General features: G+C 34.1%; 1 protein-coding gene across 1 annotated transcript; it reads left to right on the forward strand.

The window, feature by feature from the left end:
• The first annotated feature begins 2,975 nt into the window (after positions 1-2,975).
• Positions 2,976-8,501, forward strand: LOC129308767 (beta-D-xylosidase 1). The gene is made up of 6 exons (XM_054950116.1): positions 2,976-3,446; positions 5,357-5,638; positions 6,034-6,203; positions 6,453-6,901; positions 6,981-7,394; positions 7,492-8,501. Exons 1-6 carry the CDS (start codon positions 3,036-3,038, stop codon positions 8,088-8,090), a joined length of 2,325 nt encoding a protein of 774 aa, XP_054806091.1. The 5' UTR covers positions 2,976-3,035; the 3' UTR covers positions 8,091-8,501.
• Positions 8,502-12,387: the final 3,886 nt, after the last annotated feature.

The following is a 12,387-nucleotide window of genomic DNA, read 5'->3' on the forward strand; positions in this document are numbered from 1 at the left end:
ATGATTGGTGCTTAACTAAAAATTGAAAACAACACTGTATATAATAGCTACCTGTTTAGAAGCCCCCCCCCCCCCCAAAAAAAATGGAACTACTCTGTCTGGACAAAATGCCAGGTAAATGACTTAAATAATTAGTTCTATTTAAAAAATGGTGAAAACTAAAGAAAAAAATTCTTCTAATGACGTTGTACTTAGTGATTCAATAGCTAGTTAGCAGGTCCTATCTCAAAATATTCCATTAATTTTGATTGTCAGTCCTTCCAATTATTGCGATTAATAATCAGCAGAAAGTGGGCAAATCCCTATTTCTAGCTAATTTTATATAAGAAATTTTTAAATAAATTCAGTGCACCATGTCATTCATGGTTTATTTGATAAAATTACACTTATTCAATCAAATAAAATTTTATACATCATTAATTTAAATGTATTTGTTTTCATAATAAAATACTTATTTAATTTCTTATATTTTTTCTTTCTATCATCATTAATGTTAGAATCAATATATATTTAATGTCATATGAATTAATGGACTAAATATGAATTAATGGACTATGTATGACATAATATACCAAGTTCAGCTAAGAATTTTCCCTCGTGATAATCAATAATAAGTCCAAAATCATGAGTCATAAATTAATTTATATTTCTTGTACTAAAGAAGGGTTTCGCCCTAATATTGAGGATTTGGAGAAAGGGAAACCACCACGAGTTTTTCTCAATTTGCGATTATCATTTATTTAAAAATGACCTTACAATTTTAGTCGTTCTCCTTAAAAATGTTGATACACATACTTTGTCTGATCCCTAGCTATATCATACTATATTCTGTATATTTAAATTTATATATTGATATCTGAGTATTTTTATTTATGATTTTTTTGTCGTCAATAGTGTAACTCAGTTAGATGACAAAAAACTTAGTTAAATTATAAAATATATTGTTATGCCTAAAAATATCTAAATAACATCTCATGTTTTTCTTTGAGAGAAAGTAGTGAATATATATAGTAGCACTCTGAATTATATATGGTTTACTAAATTTACAATAATTTTTTTTAAAGGATCCAATCTCTATCTATTTTTCTTTTTTTAAAAAATAATTATTTGATGGAGCTTAGATTTTTGAGAGTTATGGTTGCAAAATCACGTAGAATCTAGAGTGAGAAGAAAGAAAGACTATTGATTGTTAAAGAGACAGAAGAATATGAATTTTGCACGAACTTTTACAATTTATTTAATTTTTTAACCCTGTATATATAAGAACTTTACAATAAATATTTATAACAATTAAAACTCTACAATCAATAACTTGAGAGGATTTTTACGTCATGGAAAAAATATTAGACCAGAACCAGACCAGAGTGGCCATGTACTCTGGTGTTGACAAAGTTTATGAAAAAAAGAAAAACCAAACCATTGCGTATACTCGTCTCACTTTTTCGTGATTTAATCATATCTCACGTAGCCGTCACTAAAATAAATATATATTGGATCGAAATTGTGTAGCCTTAATTTATTTTGAAATATTTCTTATAGCACATGAAAAGATATACAAAATGGATATCTTATGCTTTGCCACCCTTATCCAGTCATGCATTTGTGTTTATCTTATAATTCGTCTACTTTCTCAATCAAAGCTTGTGTGGACCCTCTAAGAAAAGTGGCCCAGATTCTTTTGAATAAATGAACATGTACATGTATTTGTCCATAAAATACGCAAATATAAATAAATAAATATATATATATATATATATATTTCTGATATTTGTGAGCTAGGCAACTTGACAGGAAAAAAAAAAGATATAGATCTAAAGGACAATATATACAACTTAATTAAATTCTCATTTCTCAACTTATATTCAAATCAGAACTCGTATATAGATTATTGGGTTAGCCAAATAGTTTTTCGATCAGTCGGTTTCACTTTCAACTTACATTACATCATGTACGAAATTGGTAGTCTGGGTCATTGGCAAACACCAAAAAGTGATTTTTATTGGTGTCTGAAACTCGAAAGTCTCTGTATTTGGTGAGAGGGAATTAAGTTCTCAGAAATCGTCAGGTATTTGGACTTTCATTGGCTCTTTCACTTCGTATTTAATTTTCTCCTCCTAACTTGACGGTTTTTCCCCTTATTTAATAATTAAGATATCGAGAATCAGGACGAAGAGTATTATTAACAATAAGACCAATAGCAGCTTGTGATAATAATATAAACATGTTTCCCGTCCACACAAAAAAAAAGAGCATCTTGGTTGAATTGTTTAATAAACGCCGCACATGACTCAGCCAGCTGTGCTATATTGAAAATATCGTTCAAATTCAAACCCTTTGTTTCTTGTTCCTTCTGTTTTGTTTCTTTTTAACTGATACGAGTCATGGCGTATACTATATAATAATAGAAGGCACTAGGTAGCTAGCTCTCACAAGTTTCAGATCAGCTAAGCTACTAAACTATTCAAATTTAGATCACCACGAATAATAAAGTAGAACGAATTTCAATCTGCAGGCAAAAAATCAACGTTTAACTGATGTAAATAAGAACATATTGCAGCTATAGGTATAAGGTGATTCATGTTTAATTGCTCCAGATGTTAAATTCTTCTGAGTCAGATTTAAAAAGGCACTTTTAATATCTTGGGTCACCCGCAAGAAAACGAACTAGAATGGGTAGGAGAGGCACGAACCATATCCAACCCACTGAGCCTAACTGCGTGTTACACTGATAAACTCAGTCTAAAAGTAAATAACAACAACAACAATTAATAATAATAATAATATATACCTGAGTTTGGGATTTTAGTTTCTGAGTCGTTGTAAAACTGCATCGACGTGGAAATCTAATCATGGATATATTCAACTCACTCTTCCCTCTATATTATTCTATCTCTACCCAAACCCAAACCCAACCAAACTCATCTACTTCCAGACGCAACTTTCATATCCCCTGTGCATATATATATATATAGCTATAGCTGTCACCATATCCTTCAATGCTCTCTATCCCACTCTCCTTCATTTGATGATAGAATATGGGTGATAACAATAAGAGAGGCGTGTCTTTCTTCTTCCTCCTGGTTCTGGTTCTGTGGTGTTCGTCGTCGTTTGGGTTGGGGAGGGTTCCGTTTGCATGCGACCCAAAGAACGGGTTGACGAGGAGCTTGAAGTTTTGTAGGACGAACGTGCCGATCCATGTGAGAGTGCAGGACCTGATCGGAAGGCTGACATTGCCGGAGAAGATAAGGCTGGTGGTGAATAATGCGATTGCGGTGCCGAGGCTGGGAATTCAGGGATACGAGTGGTGGTCGGAGGCGCTTCACGGCGTCTCCAATGTGGGCCCAGGCACCAAGTTCGGTGGGGCCTTCCCTGGCGCCACCAGCTTCCCTCAGGTCATCACCACCGCTGCTTCTTTCAACCAATCTCTCTGGCGCGAAATCGGACGGGTAAGATTTCTCTCCCTCTCCCAAAAAAGAGCAATTAAAAATAAAAAACGGAAGATATTCCTTCCACTCCATTGGCCGCTCCTTCTTCTTCTCTTTTTTCTAATCCAAATATTCGTCCTTTTCTTTTCAGCCATACATAATTTATTAATTATCCATTAATAAATATGCATCATATTCCCATTGAATGCATGCACTAGAACCAGATGGCAACGATTTTCCCCTTTGACTACTATATAGATGTGTGTGAAAAATTGTATTTTTATTATATGTTTACAGTTTAACATTTTATATATGATTGAATTGTTCAAGTTCAGAATTTTGTTTTTGTCAATATATTTGTTAAATATGTGGCTAGTTTTACTTCGTTACTTATATTTAGAATACTAGCTAGGACAACATTTAATTAATTAAATCAATAAAAATTGGTAGAATATTCTCAAAATTTTAATTGTATAATTTAAAAATAACATTGATAAAAAAGATCCAGTTATAGTGACTTTAAAAATGAAATGAAATTATGGCTAGAGGTCCAAACACTCACACACAGTGTTAATAATAAGCGGCATATTAAATTTAAGCATGAAGACTACCTTGAGGTGTAAATTTAATTTTTAGAGTAGTTTTTAAACACTGAATCAGAGATAAAACCTAAAAGCAACTTTCATGAATGTGCGCGTGAAAATGAAATAAAATGAAAGGTTGTTAATTAATATTTCGTTCCATCCCATCCCCACGTGTGATGTGAGCCATGCACATATAGGAGAAAATTGATTGCGAGATTGTTGTAACTTTTTTTTTAATTTAATTTCTAGGGTTTTAATAAAAAAACGAGATTAGAGGTTGAAAGTCTATCAACGCAACAATAAAAATAACAAAAGCAATCAAAAACAAGACAACAAAGTATGCGTGGGACGGTTAGTCTAGGTTCGTGTGTGTTTACAGTACACTCACTTGTCCTTTCTGTTCAATTTCTTGGGTGGTTTGGTCTCTCGTGACATCATTACATTTATTATATAATTGATTGACGTCTTAAGAATGGTATAATACTAAGCTATAGGTGTACATGCTTATACATGCCTTCCTTTCTTATTTCATTACAGAGCTGTGGCGATACAGACAAGGTTCCCCCTTGGTTTATTATTTATCATTTATTAGCAAACTATTAAAATAAACCACGTCATGTGCAACCAACCAAGTTGTTGAAGTTTGAGCTCAAGATGCTTATATGAATTATTTAAATATCTCCTCACAGTTAATGATCATTTCTCTAACAATCAGGCATACTGCTGTACTGAACATTTTTATATACCCTCTCGATTTATTAACTGTGAGGAGATAATTTTTTTTTTGTTTTCATATCTTTTTTATTACGGGAAAGTCTTCAAGTTGCCCACTCAACTTGCAAAAAAAAAAAAAAACATTTGAATTATACGGTTTCCTTTGGAGATGTTTACGTCAGGCCATCAATATTATGGATCCTCTTTTTTCCTACATAATGTTATTTTGTTGAAAATCTATGATTGAACAGTGTAAGCCTTTTATGTATATATAAATATATATTTCCAATAAAGTGGAGTCATGACTGTGATATTCTTAAAAGTGATTTTGGTTGCCTTTGCTTCAAACGAGCTACAGCCACTAATAAGCTTATCACTTCCCCTGAAAGATGAGATGTATATAGTTATTGGCCAATCGGAACTTCTTTCTCAAACAAAAGGATAAATAATTATTGGAGGGACGTCAATATATATTCTGTAGCTGGAGAGGTATTATTAAGAAACACGCACGTTTTCACATTAACAAACACAAGAAGTTTCTTTACAAAATATTCGGGCGTTTGGCTAGACGACAATGAAAGGAAATGAGAAGAGAAGGTTGACCGTTGACGAAGACTCTGATGGATGTCGCAGGTTGTATCTGATGAGGCGAGAGCAATGTACAACGGAGGAATGGCTGGCTTGACATACTGGAGCCCTAATGTGAACATATTCCGGGACCCACGGTGGGGCCGCGGCCAAGAGACTCCCGGCGAGGACCCCACTCTCGCCGCCAAGTACGCCACCAACTATGTCCGAGGACTCCAGGACGACGGCCCCGGCAACCGGCTGAAGGTTGCGGCCTGCTGCAAGCACTACACTGCTTATGATCTTGATAACTGGAAAGGCATTGACCGCTTCCACTTCAATGCCAAGGTATGCGTACGTACCTACATATGTATAACGTATTCAAGCGCCGTGCCTTTTTTCTTTCTAATAAACTTGAAATGCATCTAGATGTATGCTCTGTGTGTGTGTTTAAAAGAAAAAGGGAAATGGGTTTATTATGTTTTCTCATCATGACACGGCTTGTGCAAGTTGTTGAAAGGGATGTTGGCCCACAAAACTTTTGAGTGTCGTTTTGTGCGAATTTGATGGCTTGGGAGGGATGGCGTCTACTTGAAAATGTTAATGAAGTTTTTTTACTTTGAATTTGGAGAAATAATGAAGCACAAGTTGGGGCGAGGGACGTTGAATTATGGTCCCGATGAAAATTCAACGATGGAAATTATGGTAATATGGAGTGTGGGGTGGTGCGTGATGTGATGCAGGTGAGCAAGCAAGACTTAGCGGAGACATACGACGTGCCGTTTAAAGCATGTGTTGTGGATGGAGGAGTGGCCAGTGTGATGTGCTCCTACAATCAAGTGAATGGGAAGCCCACTTGCGCCGACCCTGATCTCCTACGCAACACCATCCGTGGCCAGTGGAAACTCAATGGGTCAGCCCAATTCTAACTTGCCCATTTTATTATTTTAAATATTAATTAATTAATAATAATTTTTGCGTAATTGTGCTCATGAGAGATCTTTGCAAATTTTAATAATGGATTGATAAAAAAAATTAAAATTAAAATTTAAGTCTTGAAAAATCAAGAAAACGTTGTATAATTAATAATAATTATGGGTAGGCCATAAGTTTAGAAATGACATTATAGGATATGCTTGACATTATCTTACCTCACGATCAGGTACATAGTTTCGGATTGTGATTCAGTTGGGGTTTTATATGACACCCAACATTACACACAAACGCCCGAGCAAGCAGCCGCTGGTGCAATCAAAGCGGGCTTGGACTTGGATTGTGGGCCTTTCTTGGCACTTCACACAGCAGATGCCATTAAATTGGGCCACATCTCAGAGAATGATCTCAACCTTGCCTTGGCAAACCTTCTTACAGTCCAAATGAGACTGGGTATGTTCGATGGCGAACCCTCGACCCAACCCTACGGACACTTAGGCCCAAGAGATGTTTGCACCCCGGCCCATCAACAACTTGCCCTTGAAGCTGCTAGGCAAGGCATAGTTCTCCTACAAAACAAGGGCAACACTCTGCCACTATCCCCTACGCGTCACCGCACCGTAGCAGTTATTGGGCCCAACTCTGACGTCACTACTACTATGATAGGAAACTATGCCGGTAAGAAAGTAAAGTTAATCCAATTAAGTCGAGAACATATAAAATGCATACATATAACTTAACACATGGTTTAATGTAGGTGTGGCATGCGGCTACACGACGCCATTGCAAGGGATTGCAAGATATGTTAAGACTGTTCATCAAGGAGGATGCAGGGATGTGATGTGTAAAGGAAACCAGCTGTTCGGGTCAGCGGAGATAGCAGCAAGGCATACGGATGCGACAGTCCTAATAATGGGCCTCGACCAATCCATAGAAGCCGAGTTCAGGGATAGAGTTGGGCTTCTCCTGCCAGGCCACCAACAAGAGCTTGTTTTAAGAGTGGCCCAAGCTTCCAAAGGCCCAGTTATCTTGGTCCTCATGTGTGGTGGGCCTATCGATGTCACTTTTGCCAAAAATAACCCCAAGATCGGTGCCATTTTGTGGGTGGGCTATCCCGGTCAAGCCGGAGGAACTGCCATAGCCGATGTCCTATTTGGCACAACAAACCCAGGTACAGTATTAGCTAAGAACCAATTATACTTAAATATTTTTTTGAGTTTTGAAATTGATTATATAGTTATGAGGTCTTTATTTATTTATTATTTTAGGAGGGAAGCTTCCCATGACATGGTACCCAGAGCAGTATGTGGCGAAAGTGCCAATGACAATAATGGACATGAGGCCGAACCCATCAAGGGGGTACCCGGGTAGGACCTACAGATTCTACAAGGGCCCAGTGGTGTTCCCTTTTGGGCATGGGCTAAGCTACACCAGATTCAGCCACTCCCTATCCTTTGCTCCCAGTCAAGTGTCTGTTCCCTTGGCCAGCCCACAGGCTCTTACAAACTCGAGCACCGTTTCAAGCAATGCATTGAGGGTCAGCCATGCGAATTGTGATTCCCTGGAATTAGGATTCCACGTGGATGTGAAAAATGAAGGTGAAATGGATGGGACTCACACTGTTCTTGTATACTCGAAGCCACCTCCTGGGAAATGGTCTGACATGAAGCAGTTAGTAGGGTTCCACAAGGTTAATGTTCCTGCTGGGTCCAAGCAAAGAGTCAAGGTTGGAGTCCACGTGTGCGAGCATCTTAGTGTTGTGGACGAGTTTGGGATTCGAAGAATCCCAATAGGCGACCACGAGCTTCACATTGGTGATCTCAAACATTCCATTTCTGTCCAAACTTCCCAAGAAACCAACCCTTGAAACAAAAACACTACATTTGTCAACCCAACTGTTGATAAAGTTCTTACATGTTATTCCAGATTTGAAATGCCAAAAATAAATGTCATTCTCAAGTGTAGCATAGTGTATATGTGGCAGTTTGCAAGCAGTTTGTAAGATGGTCAAGTACGATGTCCACCAATAAAAAAAGAAAAGAAAAGAAAAGAAAGCGTGGACAGGTGTTGTTATTGTTATGTGCAGGTGAAGTAAGTCAAAGTATTTTTACTGCAAATGTAAAATAGGGGAAAAGAAGGTAAGTTTGTGAGCCAATAATGATGCAACAAATTGCATTATTGGCAAGTTGATGTGTTGATGAGTATTGATTGTATTTCAATTGCACTTGTGTATGCCGAAGCCCAAACAAATTAACAAGGCTGGGTTTTTCTTTCGCTATCTTGCATCCTTATTCTTGGACATCTGAACTTTCCTCTGCAAACCACGGCCAATAATGTGAGCACTTTCCCCCATGGCTAGAAATTGTACAATGTACTCATTAAGTCATTCTTATAGAGTGTTTTATAGAAATAAAAAGTGATCTCAATTATGAAGTGTCTTATAAAAATATGAAACAATGTTCCATTTTTTCCCGTTAGTTCTAATAGTACTCTTGAAACTTAAGAAAGCATAATAGCCTTATGCAAATATAGCAGTGTGTCTTTTTCATGTTTTAATTAGTAAGTGTCTTTTTACCCCTTTTTTTTTATAATAAAGTATTTATATCCCTTTAATTAATAAGAGTATGGTTGAAAAGTTTTAGTTTTTTGACCAATAAAACAGCACAATAACTTTTCATAATTTGCGCGAAAATTGATTTGAACACTTTAGGAGTACATGGGAGGATAACCAAGGTGAAATTAGTAAGTTGACCCTTAAATAAATGACTGTACTCCTTTTAATCTTATATATCAATCACTCCCTCAAATAATTTAATATTTTTGTATACTAGTGGTTTTGGCTGGTATTTGAGATGGAAGGACTATTCTATTATCTTCAATCTTATCCCTCGCACACTTTAAAATGTTAAACTTGTAGGTCACGTCATTTATTCATCTTGATTGGTTGTTTTGGCCACTTAATGTTTTCCCCCTTATGGGATTGTTCGCTTGTCCATCTTTCCATCTCAATTATTTGATTTTTTTTTTTTAAAGAGGACAGTCGTCCAATAATACTTATTCACCCACCCACATTTGTATTCTTTTTTCACGGAAAGAAAATCTACGCATTTTTCACAAGTTGTCCACTCTGAGCTCGAACGTGTGCCTCCTTTACTATAAGAGGAGTGTTGGTGCCACTGTAACACAAGGCCACTGGCTATCTCAATTATTTGAGGGCAAATTTAGACGAGAGAACATCGGAGAGGATAGTGTCATGATGCCAACTTGCCCAATTGGCACCAGTTGATTGGCTTATATGGTGTCCAACTAAGCTAATCTATCATGGAGAGTTTAAAATCTTTTCACTACAAGTGAATGTTTGATTTGACAATTTGATGCCTTCTTTTTGGGCCAACGTCCTTCGACTAGATCACTATAAACAGTTAAAATTTACAACCTCTAAGATGGACCGTTTGATATATATATATATATATATATATTTGTTTATATATTTGAGGGCAGTGCTCGTAATGGAACTGCGGCTTCACATGAGAGTTGTCATCCTCATTGTTGTACCTAATTTAACCTTGGTTAAAAAAGTAAATTGATCTTGAATTACTCATCAGTCAACGTCTAAGATTTTGTGTAATTTTTTCTTTTAATTTTTGAATATGATATAATATGACCTTTATTGTTAATAAAATATTAACTTTGACTGTTAATTAATTAAAAAAATACAAACAATGACCTCAAAATTTATAGAAAAAATATCAATAAATTTTTCTTAATTCTTTTTTATAATTGTTTATCCTTATCTGTAATTTTTGAGTGCTTTATTATAATTTTTTGTTATTTTCTGTAATCTTTGAGTCATTTTTTGTTATATTTTAGTCAACTAATGGTTAGTTAATTTTTTTAATGGTAGGAGCTAGATTATATTATTTTTAAAAATTAAAAAAAATATATTACATAAAAAATGAGTATAAGATTTTAGATATTTCTAGATTGATAGTTTAGGGGTTAATTTATTCTTTTAAGTTTCATCCTTTAACCTACATTATTTAAAGTTTTCAAAGTTTAACATTAACTTGAGTGATTTACTATGAAGGGGAAAAAAATAGCTGGATCAAGTCATGTCCAACTTACGTTACTGACTTGAACCTCACTTAAAATTTATTAAATATTTTCTTTAAGGTATTTGATGCTCGAAATATCTCGATATATTATTTTTTTTTTTTGTACGTATCTTTTTCTGGCCAACAACTTTATGTATCTTGTTGTTAAGCATGATTGTCACTTTTCGGATACTTCATTAATTGAGAAGATGAGAGTCCATGAAAACTTAAATCTATTTTTGTTTTTTTGGGCCATACTTTGTGTTTTAAGTGTCGGTCATCTTTCTCCCCAATGTGAATGTCTGCCCTCGCAATACAGGAGGACCTTGTTCTTCAATATTGTGCTCACGTCTTTCCAGCTCATGATTATGACATAAATAAAATATAACAATAAATCTGTGAACGGTTATGATCCAGTATGATCAGGAAATACTCAAGCTCTATTCTAATTCCCATCTCTTAATTATGATAAAAACATTATTTTTATTTTTTTCTATTTTCAATCTCTTAATTATGATTAAAAAACATGGTTTTTGTTAATTTTTTCTATTTTTGATTCTGAAAGCACATTAAAATAAAACAGCTTAGAGTATAAAGAGTTTTATTATTAAAAATAGTGACACTTATTTTAAATTCTGTGTTTTATGTGACTCACTAGTTGTTTTAAATTTGTTTAGCTCATACTACCCAAAAAAATTTGTTCATTTGATAAAAATTGAACTTGCACTGTTCTTAGTTTTTTAAATTATTTTTTTAGTGTCAAACTTAGGACCTCTAAATTAAATCCTCAAAGATTTATCATGAAGATGACATTTGTTGGTCGTTTTTTAAATTGTTTTGATCACGAAGGTATGTTAAAGGTATATTCTTAATTGTTTTTGTAAGAATAAGTCCATATATAGTATAGAATAGATAAATTATTCTTAATTGTTAACAATAAAGATGAAATTGCACCGTTTTCAAATGCTAAAAAAAATACTATATTAAAAATGAGTTTAGAATTTTATAAACTCTTAGACTCATAGCTTATGAATCAAATTGCCCTTTAACCTTGATGTCATGGATATTGGTTTTTAACAAGGTCATCATAAACATTGAGTCCAACATCAAAATAGATATATCTTAAAATTATGAAATGCTAACAACAAAACAAGGAAAAAAGTACGCATATAAAAGTACAAATTAATTAGAGTCGGTTTGGATTACATGGGTAAGATAAAATTACAAATCAATTAGAGTCAGTTTGGGTTACATGAGTTAGCTTGAATGACAAGTCGCAAGAGTTAAGTTGGGTTGGAAAAAAAAGTGATCCAAATAAAAATAATTTTTCCCCCCAAACCATATAACTTGTAAATCATATGGGTTAACTCTGATGGGTTATTGTTGGCTTGTTTAACTCATTATTTTTTAAAAAATGAAAAAAAGAGGAAAATTTTGTCACCAAAAGGGGGCATAAATCATATGAGGCATGGCTTGCTTAGCTGGCTTAATTCATATATTTTGTATAAATATTATGGGTTAATATTTTGAAAGAATTTCAACTAACAATCAGGGATATAATTTAATTACTAATGGGTTTTAAAAAAATCTAAAATTTCAGTTTAATATAGGAGGACTAAAATGAAAAAAAATTGATAGTAAAAAAATCAAAATATTCTTTACTTGTTATATAAAATTATTAATTGTTAACTTTCTTATTTCAATTGTTAATTTACCAATATGTGTTATAAATTAAATTAGTTTGTCAGATAAGCAGTAATATTAGTTGTTAATTTGCTAATTTTATTTATTAATTTACTAACATTAGCTATAAATCACAATGTTTGTTAACAAGTAAACTTAGCAAATTAACAACTAATATTGTTGCTTGTAATTAAACAATTCATGTCAAGTCTTGAATAATTATTAACATGTCAATTCATGAAATTTACAACCTATTTTAGTAAATTAATAAGTGAAATAAAAAAATTAATAATTTTGTATAATGAGTGAAGGGTGCTATGATTTTTTTTTTATTGTTGAACTTTCATATTTTTTGGAGATCAACTAGTAATTAAATCACATCCCCGA

This window comes from Prosopis cineraria, unplaced genomic scaffold (assembly GCF_029017545.1).
Source record: "Prosopis cineraria cultivar Desert tree isolate PC_DT_omini unplaced genomic scaffold, ASM2901754v1 PC4, whole genome shotgun sequence".
Lineage (NCBI taxonomy): Eukaryota > Viridiplantae > Streptophyta > Magnoliopsida > Fabales > Fabaceae > Prosopis > Prosopis cineraria.

Bases quoted from the DNA above. Each gene is read 5' to 3' on its own strand.
- LOC129308767 (XM_054950116.1), top strand. From the start codon at position 3,036: ATGGGTGATAACAATAAGAGAGGCGTGTCTTTCTTCTTCCTCCTGGTT. The intron at 6,902-6,980 runs GTAAGAAAGTAA...GGTTTAATGTAG, and splicing joins TATGATAGGAAACTATGCCG to GTGTGGCATGCGGCTACACG. The intron at 7,395-7,491 runs GTACAGTATTAG...TTATTATTTTAG, and splicing joins ATTTGGCACAACAAACCCAG to GAGGGAAGCTTCCCATGACA.